This window comes from Mobula hypostoma, chromosome 2 (assembly GCF_963921235.1).
Source record: "Mobula hypostoma chromosome 2, sMobHyp1.1, whole genome shotgun sequence".
NCBI classification, from domain to species: Eukaryota; Metazoa; Chordata; class Chondrichthyes; order Myliobatiformes; family Myliobatidae; genus Mobula; species Mobula hypostoma.
The window spans coordinates 103,010,566-103,035,001 of NC_086098.1; the positions used below are offsets into that span (position 1 = coordinate 103,010,566).

A 24,436-nucleotide genomic window follows, 5' to 3' on the forward strand; every position below is an offset into this window, starting at 1 on the left:
ATGTCCAATCCCTATACATCTCCATTCCCCATGAAGAAGGCCTCAAAGCCCTCCACTACTTTCTGGATAATAGACCTCACCAGTTCCCCACCACCACTACCCTCCTCCGGTTGGCGGAACTGGTTCTCACACTCAATAACTTCTCTTTTGGCTCTTCCCACTTTCTTCAGACCAATGGTGTAGCTATGGGAACTCGCATGGGCCCCAGCTATGCCTGCCTCTTCGCTGGTTATGTGGAACAGTCCGTGTTCCAAACCTATTCTGGTACTGCTCCCCAACTTTTCCTTCGGTACATTGACGACTACATTGGTGCTGCTTCCTGCACCCATGCTGAGCTCATCAATTTCATCGACTTTACTTCAAACGTCCACCCAGCCCTCAAATTCACTTGGTCTATCTCTGACACTTCTCTCCCCTTTCTTGATCTCTCGGTCTCCATCTCTGGAGACAGACTGTTGACTGACATCTTCTACAAGCCCACTGACTCTCATAACTACCTCAACTATACCTCTTCCCATCCCGCCACATGCAAAAATGCCATTCCCTATTCCCAGTTCCTCCGTCTACGTTGCATCTGCTCCCAGGATGAGGTTTTCTGTTCCAGGTCATCTCAAATGTCCTCTTTCTTTAAGGATCGTGGTTTCCCTTCTGCTGTCATCAATGATGCCTTCACCTGCATCTCCTCCATTTCCCGCACTTTGGCTCTCACCCCATCCTCCCGCCACCATAACAGGGACAGAGTTCCCTTGTCCTCACCTACCACCCCACTAGCCTCCGGATCCAACACATTATCCTCCGCAACTTCCGCCACCTTCAACAGGACCCCACCACTAAGCACATCTTTCCCTCTCCACCCCCTCCACCTTCCACAGGGATTGGTCCCTCCATGACTCCCTGGTCCACACGTCCCTCCCCACGGATCTCCCACCTGGCACTTATCCCTGTAAGCGCAAGTGCTACACCCGTCCCTACACCTCCTCTCTTGCCACCATTCAGGGCCCCAAACAGTACTTCCAAGTGAGGCAACACTTCACTTGTGAGTCTGTTGGGGTCATCTATTGCATCCGGTGCTCCTGGTGCGGCCTCCTCTACATCAGTGAAACCCGACGCAGATTGGGGGACCGCTTCGTCGAGCACCTCTGCTCCGTCCGCCAAAACAGACAGGATCTCCCAGTAGCCACCACTTCAACTCTGCTTCCCACTCCCATTCAGATATGTCCATACATGGCCTCCTCTACTGCCATGATGAGGCTAAACTCGAATTGGAGGAGCAACACCTCATATACCGTCTCGGTAGTCTCCAGCCCCTTGGTATGAACATAGAATTCTCCAACTTCTGGTAATTCCCTCCCCCACTTCCCCTATCCCTATGTCACTCTGCCCCCTCCCCCAGCTGCCTACCACCTCCCTCTTGGTTCCGCCTCCTTCCACTACCCATTGTGCTTTCCCCTATTCCTTCCTCACCTTTCCTGCCTGTCACCTCCCTGCTTCTCTTCCCCCATCCCTTTATCTTTCCCCTTACTGGTTTTTCACCTGGAACCTACCAGCCTTCTCCTTCCCACCCTCCCCCCACTTTCTTTATAGGGCTTCTGCCCCCTCCCTCTTCAGTCCTGACGAAGGATTCCGGCCCAAAACGTCGACCGATCTTTTCCACGGATGCTGCCCGACCTGCTGAGTTCCTCCAGCGTGTTGTGAGTGTGACAGAGAAGTGGCAGTGGAATATAGTGTACTGAAGTGTGCAGTTACGCACTTTGGTAGAAGGGATAAGGAGTAAACTATTTTCAAAATGGGGAAAAAATTTAAAACTCAAGAGGTGTAAAGGGAGATCTTGTGCAGGATTCCATAAAGGGAACTTTCAAGTTCAGTTGGTGGTAAGGAAGGCAAATGCAATGTTAGTGTTCATTTTGAGAGAACTAGAATTATAAGAGCAAAGATGCAATGCTGAGGCTTTTAAGGCATTGGTCAGATCGTACTTGGAGTATTGTGACCCCTTATGTAAGAAAAGATGTGCTGGCACTGGGGAGGGTCCGGAGGAGATTAGTGAGAATGATTCCGGGGATAAAAGGTTTGATAGCTCTGGTTTTGTACTCGCTGAAGTTTAAGAGAATGTGGGGGGGGTGGTTTATCTCAATGAAACCTATTGAAATTTGAAATGTCTGTGTAGAGTGGATGTGGGTAGAATGTTTCCTATAGTGGGTGAGTCTCGGACTAGAGGACAGTCTCAGAATAGAGGGGCATCCATTTAGAATAGAGATGAGGAGGAATTTCTTCAGAGGGTACTGAATCCAGGGCGCCTCGAGGCAACTCGTGTAGCAGCAGAACGCTCAGAAGCGGAGGTGGAGGAGTATGCCTCATGATCAACTTCTCTTGGTGCACAAATATGTTGGTGCTGTTCTAATTCTGCTCACCAAGCCTGGAATATCTCCGCAGTTAAGTGCCGTCCATTTTACCTACCATGGGAGATTTCTGTGATCATTTTGATAGCAATATACATTCCACCTCAGGCCAATGTCAATCAGGCTTTAAATAATCTGAGTAGTGGGATCAACACGCATGAAACAGCACACTTAATGCCTTCACCATCATTTAGGGGGATTTTAACCAGGCCAGTCTGAAAATATCATTAAGTAATTACCATCAACAGATCACTTGCAATACCAGAGGAAAAAACACACCAGACCATTGTTACACCACCATCAAGAATGCCTACTGTGCTATTCCACACCCTTACTTTGGGAAGTCTGATCGCCTGGTGTACTTCTACTCCCTGAGTATAGGCAGAAACTGTAGACTGCAGCACCAGTAGAGAGGACCAAGACAAGAGAAGCACAGGAGCACCTACAAGACTGCTTTGAATCGGTGGACTGGACTGTATTCAGGGATTCATCTTTGAATCTAGATGAGTATGCTGCAGTTGTTACTGACTTCTTTAAAACCTGTGTGGATGAGTGTGCCTACAAAGACTTGCTCTACATTCCCAAACCAAAAGCCATGGATGAACCAGGAGGTATGTCATCTGCTGAAGGCTAGCTCTGTGGTATTCAAGGCTGGTGACCCAGGTCTGTACCAGAAAACCAGGTGTGATTTGCAGAGGGCTATTTCAAGGGTGAAGAGACAATTTTGAATGAAGTTGGAGGTGACATCAGATATATGACAACTCTGGCGTGGTTTACAAGACGTTACTTCCTATAAAGCGAAACCCAATAGCATGAATGGCAGCGATGATTCACTACCAGATGGACTGAGTGTTTTCTATGCCCACTTTGAAAGGGGGAATATAACTACAGCTGTGAGGATCCCTGCTGCACCTGTTGACCCTGTGATGTCTGTTTTGGAGGCTGATGTTAGACTGTTTTTAAGGAGGGTGAGCCCTCGCAAGGTGGAAGGCCCCGATGGAGTACCTGGTAAGACTCTGAAAACCTGTGCCAACCAACTGGCGGGAGTATTCAAGGACATTTTCAACCTCTCACTGCTATGGGTGGAAGTTCCCACTTGCTTCAAAAAGGCAACAATTATACCAGTGCCTAAGGAGAATAATGTGGGCTGCCTTAATGACTATCACCCAGTAACACTCACATCCACAGTGATGAAATGTTTTGAGAGGTTGGTCATGACTAGACTGAACTCCTGCTTCAGCAAGACCTGGACCCATTGCAATTTGCCTATTGCTACAATAGGTCAACGGCAGATGCAATCTCAATGGCTCTTCACACAGCCTTCGACCACCTGGAAAATACAAACACCTATGTCAGGATGCTGTTCATTGACTATAGCTCAGCATTTAACACCATCATTACCACAATCCTGAATGACAAGTTACGGAACCTGGGCCTCTGTACCTCCCTCTGCAATTGGATCCTCGACTTCCTAACCGGAAGACCACAATCTGTGCGGATTGGTGATAACATCTCCTCCTCGCTGATGATCAACACTGGTGCACCTCAGGGGTGTGTGCTTAGCCCACTGCTTTACTCTCTCTATACCCAGGACTGTGTAGCTAGGCATAGCTCAAATGCCATTTATAAATTTGCTGTTGATACAACCATTGTTGGTAGAATGTCAGGTGGTGACGAGAGGGCGTACAGGAGTGAGATTTGCCAACTAGTGGAATGGTGTCGCCGCAACAACCTGGCACTCAACGTCAGTAAGATGAAGGAGCTGATTGTGGACTTCAGGAAGGGTAAGAAGAAGAAACACATACCAATCCTCATAGAGAGATCAGAAGTGGAGAGAGTGAGCAGTTCCAAGTTCCAGGTATCAAGATCTGTGAGGACCTAACCTGGTCGCAACATATCGATGCAGTTATAAAGAAGGCAAGACGGTGACTATACTTCATTAGGACTTTGAAGAGATTTGGTATGTCAACAAAAATACTCAAAAACTTCTATAGTGTACAGTGGAGAGCATTCTGACAGGTTGTATCACTGTCTGGTATGGAGGGCTACTGAACAGGACTGGAAGAAGCTGCAGAGGGTCGTAATTTTAATTGGCTCCACCTTGGGTACTAGTCTTCAAAGTAGCCAGGAAATCTTCAAGGAGCGGTGCCTCAGAAAGGCATCCGTTAGTCTTGTGAGACCATGGATCTGCGCCTTGAAAGTCTTCACTCTCCAGGGCGCAGGCCTGAGCAAGGTTGTACGGAAGACCAGCAGTTGCCCATGCTGCAAGTCTCCCCTCTCCATGACACCAATGTTGTCCAAGGGAAGGGCATTAGGACCCATACAGCTTGTCACCAGTGTCATGGCAGAGCAATTGTGATTAAGTGCCTTGCTCAAGGACACAACAAGTTGCCTTGGCTGGGGCTCGAACACACGACCTTCAGGTCACTAGTCCAATGCCTTAACCACTTGGCCATGTGCTCAGAAAGGCAGCATCCATTATTAAGGACTCCCAGCACCCAGGGCATGTCCTTTTCTCATTGTTACCATCAGGTAGGAGGTACAGGAGCCTGAAGGCACACACTCGGCGATTCAGGAACAGCTTCTTCCCCTCTGCCATCCGATTCCTAAATGGAGATTGAACCCATGAACACTACCTCACTTTGTAATGTATTATAATAAATAATGTTATTTCTGTTTTGCATGACTTTTAATCTATTCAATATATGTGTACCACAATGTATTTAGTTATTTATTCTTTCTTTCTTTTCAAATCTTTTTATTGTATATGTAGGAAAAATAACATGAGTACATCGAAGTAACAACGCTTACAAGCCTCAAAAAAAACCCCATCATCTTAAAGATTGAAAACAAAATTTTGTGGTAACAAAAAAAAAACCTACTGAGCAGAAAAGTGAGAAAAAAAAAGAGAACCCATTAGGTGTACAACCCTGGAGCCATGCCTCATACAAAAAGCTTCTAAAAATAAACCACCAGCAAGAAAAGAAAATATACTAAATAAAATTACAATTAGATCGTGGAAAAATTATATCAATTAATTCAAATGATAATAATGAGCAAATGAGCCCCATCTTTTCTCAAAATCAAATAAAGGTTCAAAGGTTCGACTTCTAATTTTCTCCAAACTAAGACATAGCATCACTTGAGAGAACCATTGTGACAAAGTGGGAGCTGATGTTTCCTTCCACTTCAACAAAATGGCCCTCCTAGCTATCAATGTAACAAATGCAATAACATGTTGGTCAGACACAGAAATACCATGAATATTTTGAGGAACTATTCCAAAAAGCACAGTTAATTTATTAGGTTGTGAATTAATTTTAAGTGCTTTAGAAATTGTTGAGAAAACTGACTTCCAGAACTGTTCCAATATAGAAGAAGACCAAAACGTATGTGTCAGTGTAGCTATCTCAGTTTTACATCTATCACAATGACTATCAACATTAGGAAAGATTTTAGAAAGTCTCTCCTTTGTCAAATGATAACGATGTACAATTTTAAATTGAATCAATGAATGGCTAGCACAAATTGAAGAAGAGTTAACCAACTTCAATATCCTCATCCAATCCTCCGTCATAAAAGTCAAATTAAGTTCCTTTTCCCAATCCTGTTTAATCTTAGACAAAGGATGCTTATCCCATTGTAATAGTAAATTATAAATTCTTCCAATAGAACCCTTAATCAAAGGATTCATACTCATAATAGTATCTAACAGGTCAGCCTCCAATATGTAAGGGAAATTACTTAAATATTTTTGTAAAAAATGTCTAACTTGAAGGTATTGCAGAAAGTGTGTGTATGAAAGAGAATATTTATCAATTAATTGTTCAAAGGACATCAATCTATCTTCTTTAAATAAATCCAAAAAAGAATTAATACCTTTATTTTTCCAAAGTAGAAAAATTGGATCACTCAAAGAAGACTTAAAAAAGTAATTTTTGGTAAATTAAACTACAAAGTTTAAATTTTTTAAGATTAAAAAGATTGCAGAACTGGAGCCAAATTTGTAAAGAATACTTAATCACAGGATATAGGTTTAAATTAACAACTTTACCTAATTGCATAGGTAAAGGAGTCCCCAATGACGAGGTTAAATAAAACTGTTTTACAACCTTTAGTTCCAGGTCTACCCAAATTGATCACTCTTATCAACCCAGTATAACCAAAGAGACATATCGCAGATTAACAGCCCAATAATATATTCTGAAATTAGGCAAAGCAAGACCTCCATCCTTTTTCAATTTTTGTAAATGACATTTACTAATTCTTGATCTTTTATTATTCCAAATAAAAGATAAAATAATAGAATCAATCCAATAGAAAAAACTTCCTAGTCAAAAAAACAGGAATATTCTGAAATAAATATAAAAATTTCGGTAGAATCATCATTTTAACTATATGAATACGACCGACAAGTGAAAATGTAAGTGGACTCCATCTACTGAATAAATACTTCATAGAGTCTACTAAGGGAACAAAATTAGCTTTATAAAGATCCTTATATTTTTTAATAATTATAATACCTAAATATCTAAAAGAATCTGAAACTTCAAAAGTATTATCATATATAGAAACAGAATCATTTAAAGGAAACAATTCACTTTTACTAAAATTAATTTTATATCCTGAAAAACCTCTGAATTCATTAAATAATCTTAGCAGGGCAGGAATGGATTCATCAGGGTTAGATATATAAACCAATAAATCATCAGCATAAAGAGAGACCTTATGCATGGTCTCATTCACAAATATCCCATGGATATTTTTAGCCTCACGAAGAGCAATAGCAAGGGGTTCTAATATTAAATTAAACAACAAAGGACTTAATAGACAGCCTTGCCTTGTCCCCCGTGAAAGCTGAAAAAAAAGGAGACCTACAATTGTTAGTAACAACAGTAGCAATAGGGGCTTTATATATCATTTTAATCCAATTATTAAAATTAACACCAAAGCCAAATTTCTCTAAAACATTGAATAAATATTTCCATTTGACTCAGTCGAACGCTTTTTCAGCATCCAAAGATACAACACATTGTGGAATTTTAGAAGAGGATGAATATATAATATTAAGTAGTCTCCGAACATTTGAAAAGGAATAATGACCCTTTATAAAGCCTGTTTGATCTTTACAAATAATTTTACCCAAAATATTCTCCAACCGATTGGCCATTATCTTTGACAAAATCTTAGCATCAACATTCACTAATGAAATAGGTTTATATGAAGCACTATATTAGTTATTTATTTTCATCTACTATATTGTGTATTGCATTGAACTGCTGCTGCTAAGTTAACAAATTTCAAGACACATCAGTGATAATAAACCTGATTCTGATTCTGAATTTATTGCCACAGATGGCTGTGGAGGCTAAGTCAATGATTACTGTATATTTAAAGTGGAAGTTGATAGCTGCTTGATTAGTCAGGCGGTCAACGATTTCTGGGAGAAGGCAGGAGAAAGGGGCTGAGAGGGATAATATATCAGCCATGAACGAGTGGCAGAGTATACAGAGGTCCAAATGGCCTATTTCTGCTCCTGTGGCTTGTGTCTTATGGTCTTATGAAATGTGTAAGATCCCTGTGGGGTCTTGATAGAGTGGATATGGAGAGAATGTCTTCTCATGAGAGAATCTAGAATTAGGATCTGCAGTCTAAAAATATTGGAGTGATCATATACACCAGAGGAGAGATTTTCTCTCAGTGTCCATGGGTCTTCGGAACTCTTCTCAAGGGATGGTGAACAGAGTCTTTAAATATCCTTAGAGCCTAGGCAAAAAAATGCTTGAAAATTAAAAGGATGAAAAGTTACTATGGACATGCAGGAATATGGAATTGGCATTGCAATCGAATTAGCCCTGATATCGTTCAATGGCAGAACAGGATTGAGAGGCCGAGTGGCGTACCCCTGCTCCCAATTATTAGTTCCTCTGCTGCCCACCTCCAACCATCCTTTCCTGTGGCTTGTTGTGCACATATTTGCAGCTGTGGTGTCAGGTACTGAGATCTTGAACAAGTATTTGGATAGGAATGGTTCAGTGGAATATGGACCAAATGCATTAAAATGGGATTAACCTAGATGGGCATCTAGGTTGGCATGGATGAGTTGAGCTGAAGGGATTTTCCGTGGTGTATAACTCCGTGAACCTGTAAAGTTTTTTTAAATGTGCACGCATTGTTTCTGAAAAATCTTTGTTGCAACTTTTGACCTTTTTTAGCAGGAACCTGGACCTTATGACAAAGCAACAAAGAATGAACAGCTTTGCCGTTAATTATGTCACATGCAAAACTGATAAAGCCTTTTGCCATCCTGCCAGCGAAGAGTCCAGGTCTCTCTTTCACTTCTATGAAAATGAAGTTGGACATTTAGAAAGACAATTGATGATCAAGGCATCTGATCGGGGGAGCTGTGACCTCCTCCCTCAAGAAAGAGGTGGAAGAAGCAACAGCATGGACGATGCTATGGACTGCCTAGGCAGATTTGATATCCCAAACTGTGTGAGCTTGGATCAAAGCTCCTCCCTGACGGAAGACAATCCACCGATGTGTGGGCGCCCAGTTATTCTTGAAAATAAGCATGACAGGCTGCAAGTTGTGCATCAAATGTCTGACTAGTTAATGTATCGATGAAACACAACTACAAAAATTCATTCAAAATTTGTAAATTGTGTAGAATGATAGAAAATAATGTTTGATTGTAATTGCAAATACTGCTTTGTCACTTTCTTTCACAGTTACTTCCATGCTCCCCTTTTTTTCTTGATGGTAAAGACTTCTGTTTATCTGCTGTCACCCCATCTTCTATTTTTAAGTTCAAGCCAGTGTTTAGAAATTGAAAAGATATGTTCGTAAAGAATCTTCATACATCTTTATGAAGGGTCAAAAACACTTGAACTAAAATGAATTACCTTACAGTCAGTGTTAAAGAGTATACTTATACAATATGCTCTGTACCTCTGTCACACTTATTTCCATTGATCTGTTAACTTCAGTATGAACTGTGAATCATCAACTCTGCCAGCTTGCTATTTCTAGAAGTGTAAGGTTAGTTCATTTGGTTCCTTTATGAAATATAATTTGTTTTTAGTACTTTTTCCCTGGAGGTTAATTTATGCTTAAACAGTATTTAACTTCATTGAAATTGCAAATTAAAGAGCTCTGGAGGCTTTGCTATTTTATTACAATATTATAAATAGAAGCATTGTTTTCATAGTGCTATTTCTCAGTTATTATTTACTTAGAGAATGCAGTTAACCTAGTTACGCAATGCCACAGCAACAATAAGAGAGATAGGTGACACATGCCTACTTTCAAACATGAATATTGGGCAGTTAATAATGAGGTGTGAGAATACTTAAGACGATTAATAGTGGCAAAGCAGTCCCTTTGAAACAGGTTGGCTGCATATTAACTGTCACATCTGGAGTTAGTTTAGAAATAGCCACAAGTGACACAGTGGTATAGCAGTCAATGTCTTGCAGCTCCAGATATCCAGGCTTAACTGTCTGTGCAGTTTGCATATTTTCCCTGGAACTTTGTGGGTCCCTCTGGTGCTTTGGGTTTATCTCACATCGCAGACACATCTTGATTGGTAGACCATACACACAAGAGGCTCTGCAGATGCTGGGAATCCAGAGCAACACACACAAAGCAGAGGCAGTGCTGTCTATGGCCTGCAGGAAGTTGACATCTGAGTGCGAGGCAACTAGGGATGTGGTTTGGAGATGGGTGATCTTCCAATCCTTCCTGGATGTGAGGAAAGATGAAAAAAGAGCAGTTGAAGGTGTGGATCTGGTAGAGGATGAAATGTTGAAGAGGTCCATGGAGGTGCAGAGCTATGGCGAGGATAGAGACAGGGCTCACAGGGCCTAACCTGCTGAGTTTCTCCAGCATTTTGTGTTTATTGCTTTGGTTGGTGGGTTGATCGCTTACTGTAAATTTACCCCTAGTGTAGAAGGGTGGCAGAAGAATAGTCACAGGGGAATTACTGGAAAGAAAAGAGGAGGGAAAAAGTGGGATAAGTGTAGATGGCAGACTGGTGGTCCGCATGGAGAAGTTACTTCAATGCTTTATGACTATGACTTACAGAATGGCAGAGAACAGTAGATTTTCAGAGAAGGTAATCCTAATCTTGAATTTAAAGTAGCTTACAAGCACTTAATGGAATGTGACTTGAGACTAATTCCAACAAACAGCGGTCATACGTTTTTTGGGAAGTTAAAGCAAGGCAGGAATTGCTCAGTAAATGGCAGGGTCTTGGGAATGTTGTAGAGTAGAGAGACCTGCTTCCCTGACAGTAGCAATACAAATAGACAAGGTGGTAAAGAAGTAGTATGGCATGCTGTCCTTCATGAGACAGGGTGTTGAGTAGAAAGGTGGACATGTTACAGCTATACCGTATATGATGTTGGTGAAATTACATCTGGAATATTGTTTGCGGTTGTGGTCACCATACTATAGAAAGGTACAGAAAAAAAGACAAAAGCATGTTACCAGGACTGATAAGCTTGATTTAGAAGGAAGCACTGGATAGGCTGGTACTGCATTCCTGGAGCAAAGAAGGTTGAGCGGTATTCAATAGGTAGATGGTCAGTCTTTTTCCAATTTCAGGGAAATCTAAAATAAGAGGTCATTGGTTTGAACTAAGAGGGGCAAGTATTAAAAGGGATTCAAGTTCTTTCCACATAGGGTAATGGTTATATGGAATAAGTGGCTAGAGGAAGTGGTAAAATTAAGTACAATCACAATGTTTAATTGATATTTCAACATGATTACGGATGGAAAATGGTTGGAGGGATGTGGGCCAAATGCGCACAACTTGCAGTAACTCAGAAAGAACTTGTGAAAGTTAGGCTGACGGTCCCGTTTTAGTGCTGTTTAATTCTATCCAATGTCTTTTTTGTACCATTGCAGAGTCTGGAGCTTTAATCCATAGAGTTCAGTTGAAATTGTTGAAAATTCTGGATTTCAATTTCTAGTCAACAATGCTAAAATGACCTCTGCATCATCTGTTTCCCATAAACATATGCTATAGATGTTAAAGTTTCTCGAATAACTGCTTTGTGCAATTACATTGATTAAGCTCAAAATCAGTCATGTTACATAATTGAAAACAAGGAGCGACTTGAATTGACTTTAAGTGACATGTTACATTGACTATTATCTGCCTTATTCTTTGGGATTTTCAACAACCATTCAATATTAAAGAAATACTCAATATTCAATTTATTGGGATTCAAAAGATTCTACACGATTAGTCAGAGTTCTGAGGTGCTGCTGAGTGGCAAATTTCTGGAGTGTGCAATGAAGACAAATGAGACTGCAGATGTGGAAAGGGGAACCAATAAAAAAAATGCTGGTAAAACTGAGTTAAGCAGCATTTATGAAGGCAAAATGCATAAGTTCATGTTTTGCTTGATACCTTGCATTACGACTGAGAAAAAGATCGCTAGTATTCTTCCAATTTGCATTTTGCCTCTCTAGTGAGAGAGAGAGAGAGAGAGAGAGAGAGAGAGAGAGAGAGAGGTGTGCAAAAGGGGAGAGTTAAAATGACATATAACCAGAATGTTGTGACAGAATGCAGGAACCCCACAACATGGTCACCTGATCTATGTCTGGTTTCAAGGGAGGCCCTCTTGAGAATGCAGTAGAATATAGTGTAGAACAGTACAGCACAACAGAACTTCAGTCCACTGTATGTGTTGACCATGTTGTCAGTTCAATCTGCTTGCACTTGAGCAGGCCCACAATCCCCTACCCATTCATGTGTCTATGCAAATGTCTCTTAAACATTGCTATATAGAATCTGTTTCCTGCACCTAAGAACATAAGAAATAGGAGCAGGAGTAGGCCATCTGGCCCATCGAGCCTGCCCCGCCGTTCAATAAGATCGTGGCTGATCTGTCCGTAAACTCAGCTCCATCTACCTGCCTTTTCCCCATAACCTTTAATTCCCCTACTACGTAAAGGAACTGTTTCTTAGATATATTTAGTGAAGAAGCCTCGACTGCTTCCCTGGGTAGACTTCCCTTGGCAGCATGTTCTAGGCACTGTGCAAAATAAGCAAACCTGTTATTTCCAGTATTTGACATTTCCATCCTGAGAGAAAGACTTGTCATCTGCCCTATCTGTGGCTCTCCATAATTCTATATACCTCTATCAGGTCATCCCTCAGCCTCTGACACTCTGGAGAAATCAATCCAAGCTTGTCCAATTTCTCCTTACAACTAATATTTGATCCAAGCAAAACCCCAGGTGAATCTATTCTGCGCCCTCTCCAAACCTTCCTGGGATAGATTTAAAGCCAGATTTATCTGAGGCCTAGTTTGAGAGGTACCACAAGAACATGCACAAACACCAATACTACTCTATATAAAAGGCAACACAAAGATAATATTGAACATTAGAGACTGAAACAGAGTAGTTTGATGTCAAAATTAGTATAATTTATTTTGACAATGCCAAAATATACTTAAATTTATCTCTAATATTTGGTAGAATACCAAAAGAAAATTTACATTCAAGCTGATTTTGAAAGGTATGCTACCAAAGAGTTTATATTTAAAGAATGCACTAAATAAAATTATATGTACAGGTGTAAATAGACAAATGGATATTTAACAAATCTGATCTCTACTAATGTAGTATATTTGGCTCATTTTTATTGGTCAATGCCTGTTTTTAATATTATTTGAATCCTTCCTTCATTATTAATTGTCATAAATTAGGAAACTACCTTGAGAATCACCATTGCTTCTGATTCAGTGTTGTTGTACACCATATATTATATAATTTCCTACAATATCAGACTACAGGATACTAACAAATTACTCATAACTGTCAAAAAACTCCCAATATTCTTATAGAAATATTGATCTGTTCAAAATAGATGCATGACTATGGCAACAGTACTTCAGATAAATGTCAGAGTTTAATAAGGAAATTAGATGTACTCTTGTAAGATTCTCTTAATAGGTAGAGCCTATTAACTCGAACTGAAGGAGGCTAAGCAGTCAAATCAGCTGTCAAACATTTCATCCGGTTTCCAATCTTTGGAAATATACGTACAAAGGTTTTGCAAACAAGCATCAAGATGGCACAGCCTCATAGGCTACATACTAGTATTCACATTCCAGTAAGAAATTCTATAACATAATAAAAGTGAATCATTCTTATAGTATTAGTATTACAATTGCCTGGTAAACACAGAAATATTTTGCCTCATGGAACCAGGAGCTGGAATAACAACACCCTGTCTTTGCAGCTCACGGAGAACATCCAATATAGAGTCAAGTTCTGTTCTGAAATTTTCCAGTTCATGGTTTTTCAACTGTGCCAGTTTCTTCCACTTCTCCACTTCTTGAAGTTGTTCTGCATCAGCAGAATGCCGAGCTTTCTGAATTAACTATTGGCAAATCAAATAATAAATGGTTAATTCTGATATCTGCTTCAATTATGCTTTATTTTGTTAAATAAGGCTCGGGTAATTATTAACCAATGCTATGCTAGCAAAAAGTCAGGAAATATTTGGAGTAATTGCAATCTCTACAATGCACAACTGCTATAAGTTAACAATAACTTGATGAGAAGTTTAGGAACTTGCAAATTATTGCCCTTAAAACACCCGGATTGTACTATCTTTGACTGTAAGATATGGGAGAAGATATAGGATCTTGGTGAAGGTGTAAATATGTTTGAACATAGTGTGTCCAACCACGATACGAGCTTAATAATCACTCCACTCCTAGGGCAAAAAGTTATTTCCTCTGATAATATTTTTAATCAATTTAACATGCATGAAATTATCTTCAAAATATAAAATAAATGATAATCTTACCATCTACCTTAATCTTGTACAAATGCCTCCCAACTATTTGTTCATATAAAGGTTTAAAAATTAGTCTGAGTACTTATTAACGTGATTGGGAGTTCAGTATTTTTGGTGACATTGTTGACAGATTTGAAGAACCTAGAAGCTGAAGTTAAGGAAAGTAGAGATCCAATACAGAGGTTGAATTATCTATGCAGGCCAATATGCACACAAAGTGTGGGTGCGAATGTAGTAATGTTCCACTGCATTTAACTTGCAACATCAGTAATCAAACTTAATTGTTCATCACAAATTTGAGTACCATGTTGGCAAATATTTTCAAGTTGACCATAATGCCTTTTAAAGGTAGAGGTTTGCACATGATGACACTTACTTGTTCAAAGTAACAACCCTGGATCAACAGTTCCATGCGAGCAGCACTTAGCGCGCGACACAGAGCTTACATTGCCGGTAATCAGCAGAAACTCAAGAAATGCAGCTACAATCTGTGCAAAGTCATCAAGGCAGCAAAACAATATAGGGACAAGATCCAGACACAACTTTCCACCAACAACACATGCAGCTTATGGCAAGACTTCAAAGCTAAACGCAGTGGAGTTTATAACACCGCTGCCTCTCTCCCAGATGAGCTAAATCTTTTTTATGCTTGATTCAATGATGCCAACACTGAGCCCCTGAGGAGACCTACAGCTGATGCGACCTGCAGTTTGGTCATCTCTGAGGCCACAGTACGCAGGTGTTTCTGAGTGGACCGCCACAAGGCCGCAGGACCGAATGGCATCCCAGGGCAGGTAATCAGGATGTGCGCGGCACAACTGGCAGGTGTGTTACAGACATTTTTGATCTCTCCCTCTCCCGGTGTAGAGTGTCCTCCTGCTTCAAAACATCCACTATTGTTCCTGTACCTAAAAAGACCAATGTAACATGTCGGAACAACTGGCATCCTGTCACATTCACCTCAATAACAAACAAATGCTTTGAGTGGCTGGTCAAGGGCTACAACTGCAGCATGTTGCCACCCACACTGGACCCCCTACAATTCAACTACTGCCACGATGACTCAATAGCCACAGCTCTATGCACCATCCTTACACATCTGGAGAAGAAGGATGCTTATGTGACAATGCTATTCTTGGACTACAGTTCAGCATTCAACACCATAATTCCCTCTAGACTCAACAAGAATCTCAGAGACCTCGGCCTTCACCCTGCCTTGTGTAGCTGGACCCTGGACTTCCTGTCAGATCGCCAGCAGGTAGTAAGAGTGGGCTCCCTCACCTCTGCCCCTCAGGGCTGTGTACTAAGCTTCCTTCTTTACTCTCTGTATACCCATGACTGTGTCGCCACTCACAGTTCCAATCTGCTAATTAAATTTGCTGACGACACCACACTGATTGGCCTAATCTCAAATAATAATGAGGCAGCCTACAGAGAAGAAGTCATCACCTTGACACAGTGGTGTCAAGAAAACAACCTCCTTCAAATGTTGCAAAAAAAAAGCAGCCGGTTGTGGACTACAGGAGGAATGGAGACAGGGTAGCCCCTATTGGCATCAATGGATCTGGGATTGAGAGGGTAAACAGCTTTAAGTTCATCAGCATAAACATCACCGAGGATCTCACGTGGTCTGTACATAATGGCTGTGTGGTGAAAAACAGCACAACAGCGGCTCTTTCACCTCAGATGCTTGAAGAAGTTTGATATGGGTCCCCAAATCCTAAGAACTTTCTAGAGGGGCATAATTGAGAGCACACTGACTAGCTGCATCACTGTCTGGTATGGGAACAGTACTTCCCTCAATTGCAGGACTCTGCAGAGAATGATGCAGACAGCCCAGCACATTTGTAGATGTGAACTTCCCACTATTCAGGACATTTACAAAGACAGGTGTGCAAAGAGGGCCTGAAGGATCATTGGGGACCCGAATCACCCCAGCCACAAACTGTTCCAGCTGCTACCATTCCTGGAAACGGTACCGCATCATAAAAGCCAGGACCAACAGTCTCTGGAACAGCTTCTTCCACCAGGCCATCATATTGCTTAATTCATATTGACACAATTGTATTTCTATGTTATATTGACTATCCTGTTGTACATACTATTTATTATAAATTACTATAAATTGCACATTCAGACGGAGATGTAATATAAAGATTTTTACTCCTCACTTATAAGTTATAAAGTCAATTCAATTCAATATATCAATTTTGTTTTATTTTTGAAAGATAGTTCCACTACGATCAGCAAAGTCAACTCTACCACAACTGACTGATGGATTATTTCAAAGGCTGGATAAAGCAAAGAACCTTAGATGGCACTAAAGACCCTCACCATACCTCGGGCAAGAGTACAGGAGACTGAAGACCCACATTAAACTATTAAGGAACAGTTTCCTCCTCTTTGCTATCAGATTTATGAAAACCCTGTGAACACTACTCTGTTATTCCTTTCCTAAGACCATAAGACTGTAAGATATAGGAGCAGAATTAGGCCATTTGGCCCATCACCCTGCTCTGCCATTTCATCATAGCTGATCCAATTTTCTTCTCACCCCCAATTCCTGCCTTCTCCCCGTATCCCTTCATGCCCTGATCAATCAAGAAACTTATCAACTTCTGCCTTAAATATAAAGACTTGGCCTCCACAGCTGTCCGTGGCAAAGAATTCCACAGATTCAACACCCTCAGGATAAAGAAATTCCTCATCTCTGTTCTAGGGACATTCTGAGGCTGTGACCTCTGGTCTTAGACTCTCCCACCATAGGAAATATCTCTTCCACATCCATTCTATCAAGGCCTTTCACTATTTGATGGAAGAATGAAGGGTGTCCTCATTGAAACCTGAGTTCTAGTGAATACAGTCCCAGAGCCATCAGACACTTTTGATATGACAAGCCATTCAATCCCAGAATCATTTTCATGAACCTCCTTTGAACCCATCCAGTTTCAGCACATTTCTAAGAGGCCCAAACCTGCTTACAATACTCCCAAGTGAGGCCTCACCACTGTGTTGCGCTACTTATTTTGTAATTTAAGTGATTTTTAATTCTTTACACTGTACTGCTGCCACAAAATAGCAAACATCACGAGCTGCAAGTCGATGATAATAAACCTAATTTTGATTTCCTTCCCAGAAGGACAGCAATGAAGCTGGGTGACCTTTATAACAAATCATTAATTTCACAGGTTACCATTGTATAGACTGGCTTTTCTTATATTATGTTCAATTGCGTTTAACTGCCCAATCTGCCATGGAGAATTCAATGATCCAGACCTCAAAATGGTAGCCCAGTAACTATGTGTGCTTGTAACCCTACACAATTACACAAGATATAAAGGGGAAAGCCGTTTGGGCAGGGAATAGATCACACTCAATTACAGCTTGATTACTTTATTGTCGCCAAACAATTGATACTAGAGCGTACAATCATCACAGTGATATTTGATTCTGCGCTACGCGCTCCCTGGATTGCAAATCGATAGTAAATATTAAAAATTTAATTTATAAATCATAAATAGAAAATAGAAAAAGGAAAGTAAGGTAGTGCAAAAAAAAACCGAGAGGCAGGTCCGGATATTTGGAGGGTACGGCCCAGATCCGGGTCAGGATCCGTTCAGCAGTCTTATCACAGTTGGAAAGAAGCTGTCCCCAAATCTGGCCGTATGAGTCTTCAAGCTCCTGAGCCTTCTCCCGGAGGGAAGAAGGACGAAAAGTGTGTTGGCTGGGTGGGTCGTGTCCTTGATTATCCTGGCAGCACTGCTCCGACAGCGTGCAGTGTAAAGTGAGTCTAAGGACGGAAGATTGGACTGAAGATTACTGAAGTCTAAAACATCTTCAGAGCAATCCTCCACTTCAGAGATAAGAGACTTCATTAATATTAATTTAGAATTAACCTTAAAAAAACCATCAGTATTCAAATGTAGCCCATTAGTTATTATAGAAAGTATAAAGAACTGGGAAAAAACACAGAGGGAGGCTGATATGAATGTAAGTAAAGAATCAGATCACCAATTATAAAGAAACCATCATAAAAATGAATTTTGATCATTAACAGACAAGTTCAAAGATGCATACTGTGGTCAAAATGAATGATCTGCACTAACTGTTTTCAGTGTGGCTAATGATTTATTCAGAAGTTTGAGTTAACTTCAGTTACACTGCTTTAATTACCTTCTGGCCATCTTAGATCACCTATTATACAGTACCTGCTGGAATTCTTGCTCTCTCTGAGCATACTTGAGCTCCATCTTCTGAATTTTCCTTTCCAGTGCCACAAAGTGTCTCATCTCTGGACTATGATTCTCCTTTGCTTCCCTGAGTTCGTCTAAGAGCTTGGCCATCTGAGAGTGAACATCATAGGAATCACAAGTCATTCTAACAAAGAATGTTAGAAAATCAACAAATGTGGGATTCGGTTAACAGAGAAGGAAAGGTGCCATTAAAACATATGAAATACATTAATGTGTTGAAAAAGTGCATTATTTGTTCCTGTCATCATTACTTGGGCAGGACTTTCTTCAGTGTCCATAATATACTGAATATCCCTTTTCTGCATTTCAGTCTCTTCCTGAAAACACCAAGGATAGTTTGATGAGAATCACCCAGCACTAATTAACCAAAGGTTCTCGGTGTTATTGGATTGTGATTTTTGTCATGGCTTGAGGAGTGAAAAAACACAGCTCTTCAGGCACCTGATGATCACAACTTCATCTTAATGATGCAGCTGGTAGGTGGAAGGAGCACAGGTAACATAGCAACTAACTGATAACTATGACGTGTCAAAACCATAGAGCATGCAAAGGATCACTCTGCTGACAGATGAAAATGAAGACAGACTTATCAAGAACAAAGGCTGTCAATACCCTTTTCAAGAAATCCTTAACTGAGTCTCAGGCTGTGATGGAACTATGACTCCATTCTATTGTAATTTCCTCCATTTGTAAACAATTTCTCTTACTGTGGACTGATGAACACTCAAGTCTTTAGAAATGCTTTCGTAGCTTTTTCCAGCTTCATGTATCTTTACAATTCATCTTCTAAGGTCCTCTGAAAGTCGTTTTGATCAAGGCATGTTTCACATAAACAGATCTTTCTTGTGAAGAGCAGGCTCTGACAGTAACCAGACTTTCTGTATCTTTTTTATAGGACAGGGCACCCCTACAACCCACACCTCCAATCTCATCTCATTGATCGGAACACTTGACTCCAAATAGGTTTTGTAAAAGGCATTACCCCAGAGGTTCACATACTTTAACAAATAAATGTAATATTGGATCATTTTTCTCAATAAATGAACGAATATAATGATTCATTGTGCTATTTATTCAATTGGGTTCTCTTTATCTACTTTTAAGAGTACGTGAAGATCTGACCACATTTTAAGTCATATTTATGCAGAAACAGAGAAAATTCTACAGGGTTCACAAACTTTCTAGCATCACTGTATGTCATTTAGTTTCACTTTGTAGGATTTGATAGCCTTCAAGCTCTGCCTCAGCTGTCGACCATCCTTCAGAGATTCAAGTTTGGTCTGGAATTGCTTTATCGCATGTGAGATGGCTTTCCCAAGGTCGTATCTTATATTTTACTTAGATGCCAGATTGTGGATCTCTTCATTCATCCAGGGCTTTTGGTTGGGAAAGACTATAAATACTGACATAGATGAGTGTGTCCCCAGAAAATCATATAAAGTCCACGACAACCATGGCACATTCGTTCAAGTCCTCTGATGAACCCTTGAATATGGCTCAGTGCACTGACTTGAAGCAAAACCCACAGCCACTCCTCTGTCTTTGAAACCACCTCTGTTGTCCTTATCTCTGGAGTCTTGCTCTTTAGGCTCTGTCTGTATGCAGGTAGGAGGAGGGTAGCCAGATGGTAAGATTGCAGTCCTAATCGTGGTATAAAAATGGTTGAGTATTGGGACTTCTTGTGCTTTAGGTGATATGTTGATGGTAATTGGCTGGAAATTTCTTCAAACAAGCCTGATTGAAGTCTCCGACAATAATTTGAAACGCATCAGGGTAGGCTATTTCTAGTTTGCTAATCTTGGCATTCAATACATTGAGTACATGCCTAACATTTGCATTTGGTAGTATTTAAACTGTGCTCAAGATCACAGAGGAGAACTCTCTTGGTCAGCGTTTAATCATCAGACATTCCAGGTTGGGGGAACAAGAGTGTGATAAGACTGCTTACATCTGAGCACCATGAAGAATTTATCATGAAACACAGACCCTCACCTTTTGTCTTCTTCGAATCGATGGTTTGATCCATACCTTGTCTTAAGTGAGCCATGTCTCTGTGAAACTCAGAACGCAGCCATCTCTTATTTCCCTCTGATACAGCAATCTTGCCCTTAGATCCTCAATCTTGTTCTCTAGTGACTACATTTGCTAACACGATACCAGGTAGGGAGGATTTTAGTCTGCTTGGAGGTCTTCCCTTCTCCCTCTCTTCCAACCACAGTGATGTACATGTACCTTTGTTAGCTTAAAAGTGCATACTTGCATTCCTGAGTGTCAAGTCCGCTGAGTCCTTCAGAAGATCATGAAATCATTAGTTCATTAAGATTGTTCAAAAGTATGTCACTTAAAGGAAAATTGCAGATTGCAGTGAGAGTAGTTCAGAAATATATTTAGATGTTTTTTAAGCTACTTGCAAAGCATCGCCATGTTTCATCAGTACCACTGTGGCTCATGCAGATACTTACAGGAAATAAGTATGACAGGGCTTACAAAAAACTACACAAAAAAGACATGATTCTATCATATTTCATAATACACATACCACGATTCTAATCAATAGATCAATCTCAGTGTATACTGGAGTCAATCACACATATGTCCTGTCCCATGATCCTCTCATATCCCCTTTTGCCAATCAACTGTCCAGCTCTTGGCTCCATCCCTCTCCCTCCCGTCTTCTCCTGTCATTTTGGATTTCCCCCTCCCCCTCTCAAATCTCTTACTAGCTCTTCTTTCAGTTAGTCCTGACGAAGGGTCTCAGCCCGAAACATCGACTGTACCTCTTCCTAGAGATGCTGCCTGGCCTGCTGCGTTCACCAGCAACTTTTATGTGTGCTGCTAGAAATTCCAGCATCTGCAGATTTCCTCGTGTTTATATTTTCACTCAAAGCCTTTTCCCAATGTTCCTCATCACAATATTGTATTTAACTTTCAACAAGCTCCTCAGACAAGTTGAGCTGGAAAGGAACTGTTCTAGTACATTCATGAGTTACAGCCACACAATCTTCAATAAATAAGTAATGTATGCGCACTTTGGGACACTGAGCTCCATGTGACTGGCAACTTGTTCATTGAAGTATGCCTGTCAAAGTCCAACCTTACATCCCCACCGTGAGAGGTGGAAACAGGTTAAGACCTGCCCACAGGGTGCTGGTGAAGCTGTAGTGGATGCAATAGATTGCAGAAGCTGTGATGTACTCCAACCATAAGACCATAAGACCTCCGCCCTCTCATTCTGGAAACTCCTACCATTAGAAACATCCTCTCCACCTCCACCCTATCTAGTCCTTTCAACATTTGGTAGGTTTCAGTGAGATCCACCGCATCCTTCTAAATTCCAGTGAGTAAAGGCCCAAAGCCGCCAAAAACTCCTCATACATTAACCCCTTCATTCCCGGAATCATCCTTGTGAACCTCCTCTGGACTCTCTCCAATGACAACACATTCTTTCTGAGAAATGGGGCTCAATACTGTTGACAACACTCCAAGTGCAGTCTGACTAGTGTCTTATAAAGACTCAGCATTATCTCCTTGCTTTTATCTTCTATTCCCCTTGAAACAAATGCCAATATTGCATTTGCCTTCTTTACCAGAGACTCAACCTGTAAATTAACCTTCTGGGAGTCTTGCACCATGACTCTAAAGTCCCTCTGCACCTCTGATGTTTGAACCTTCTCGCCATTTAGATAACAGTCCGCACTATTGTTCCATTTACCAAAATGCATTATCATACATTTCCCAACACTGTATTCCATCTGCTACTTTTTTGCCCATTCTGCCAATTTGTCTAAGTCCTGCTGCAATTGTATTGCTTCCTCAGCACTACCCACTCCTCCACCTATCTTTGTATCATCTGTAAAATTTGCCACAAAGCCATCAATTCCATTATCTAAATCATTGACAAACAATGTGAAAAGCAGGGGTTCCAATACTGACCCCTGAGGAACACCACTAATCACTGGCAGCCAACCAAAAAAGGGCCCTTTTATTCCCACTTGTTGCCTCCTGCTGGTCAGCCATTCTATTATCCATGCCAGTATCTTTCCTGTGATGCCATAGGATTTTATCTTGTTAAGCAGCCTCATGTACGGCCCCTTATCAAATTCCTTCTGAAAATTCAAGTAAATGACATTCACTGCCTCTCCTTTGTTCACCCCGCTTGTTACTTCCTCAAAGTACTCTAACAGATTTGTCAGGCAAGATTTCCCTTTACAGAAACTATGGTGACTTTTATCATTAGTCTCCAACTACTTCGAAACCTTATCCTTAATAATAGACTCCAACACTTTCCCAACCACTGAGGTTAGGCTAACTGGCCTATAATTTCCTTTCTTTTGCCTTATGCCCTCCAGGTCTATGCCAGAATTAAGTGATTCTTGAAAGATCATAACCAATGCATCCATTATCTCTTCAGCAACCTCTCTCAGGACTCTGGGATGTAGTCCAGCTGGCACAGGTGACTTATGCACTTTAAAGCCTTTGAGTCTGCCTAGCATTTTTTCTTAATAATAGCAACAACATTCACTTCCGCTCCCTGACACTCATGGACCTCTGGCACACCGTTAGTGTCTTACATAGTAGTGAAAACAGATGCAAATTACCCATTAAGTTCATCTGCCATTTCTTTGGCTCCTATTACTACCTCACCAGCATCATTTTCCAATGGTCCAATATCAACTCTCACCTCCCTTTTACTCTTTATATAACTAAAAAAAACTTTTAGTACACTGCTTTATATTATTGGCTAGTCTGCCATCATATTTCATCTTAAAGCCTTTTTAGATGCCTTTTGTTGGATTTTAAAAGCTTCCCAATCACCCAACTTCCCACTCACCTTTGCTACCTTATATGCCCTTTCCTTGGCTTTTATGCAGTCCTTAACTTCCTTTGTCAGCCATGGTTGCCTACCCCTTCCTCTGTGGGACAAATCTATCCTGCAACTTCAGAGGACAATGGAGATGGAAGATCATTGATAGCCTATGTTCCACTGGGGCTGAAGGACCCAAGTCAGTATGTCACTGAAGTATACAACTAAATAGCCTTACATTGAAAGCTGAAGTCCCCCCACTGATCTACCTGGGCTTCATATCATTCCTCCCCCTACAAAGTCCATAGCAAGAAACTTGGGGTGCATCACACTCCACATTTGGTGAGCCATCTTGCATTAAAAAGTAATGACCAAATTGAGGTATTCAAAAACTAAGCTCCAAAATCCAATGTGAAGCTAATGGTAACAAGGAAGCAATGGTCTTTGCATTGCTTCCAAGATACTGCTCAGAAACTAAACTGGAGTAGCAATATACACAATGTGGCTCCAAGGCAGGGAATACCGTTGCAAAGTGTGATGGAGTGAGTGCAGCTTCAACACTCAAGAATTAAACATCTTACAGGATGTGAAAACCCACTTATTAGGCACCCCACCCACAATCATTCACTCATCCCACCACTGACACACAGCAACAGTATTTTTCTAAACCAACTAGAGGATGTACTATGGCAACTCATCAATTCTCCTTTCTAAAACATCTTCCAAACCCATGACCTCCACCAGCTAGAAGGGCAAGGGCAGCAAAAATATGGGAACACCATTGCTTGGAAAATTCCTTCAAGCTAAACACCATCCTGACTTCGAAAAATAGTGCATCACTCTCACTCAGTCATAATCTGGAGCGCTCTCTCTCTCTAACAGTATTGAAGTATTGCAGTGGTGCCACTTGACAATAAATATTTGTTCAAGGATTTATAACTATTTCAATATAATATTTTAATTCAAAATTAAAATTTTGCAGGGATGAGCAGAATTCTATCAAGTCCCATACATGATTAAACGTGTTGGCTGGCTCTCTGATCTTTGACAGAATCTCCAAAAATAAGATTGGCTTCTGATTTTTTTTTTTAAAAAAGTTCTGTTTAGAGAGTATATATAGGTGGTATTATACGTTCATTCAAGGTCAAAGAGAGAGATT

The 24,436-nt window shown here is 40.7% G+C and overlaps 2 protein-coding genes across 10 annotated transcripts in view; one reads left to right on the forward strand and one right to left on the reverse strand.

Moving 5' to 3' along the window:
* Positions 1-11,732, forward strand: part of LOC134342323 (melanocortin-2 receptor accessory protein 2-like) — a 38,347-nt gene extending 26,615 nt beyond the window's left edge. For 4 of the 5 annotated variants that reach the window (XM_063040313.1, XM_063040310.1, XM_063040312.1 and 1 more), the window contains exon 4: positions 8,612-11,732. In XM_063040313.1, coding sequence (XP_062896383.1) covers positions 8,612-9,008 — 397 coding nt within the window. In that variant the 3' untranslated portion in view covers positions 9,009-11,732. The remainder of the gene's footprint in view (positions 1-8,611) is intronic. The other variant, XM_063040311.1, reaches the window with a different exon arrangement.
* Positions 11,733-11,979: 247 nt separating this feature from the next.
* Positions 11,980-24,436, reverse strand: part of cep162 (centrosomal protein 162) — a 137,795-nt gene continuing 125,338 nt past the window's right edge. For all 5 annotated transcript variants that reach the window (XM_063040318.1, XM_063040316.1, XM_063040317.1 and 2 more), the window contains 2 exons: positions 18,429-18,563; positions 11,980-13,797 (listed from right to left, as the gene is read on the reverse strand). In XM_063040318.1, the coding sequence (XP_062896388.1) occupies positions 13,579-13,797; positions 18,429-18,563 (354 nt within the window). In that variant the 3' untranslated portion in view covers positions 11,980-13,578. The remainder of the gene's footprint in view (positions 13,798-18,428; positions 18,564-24,436) is intronic.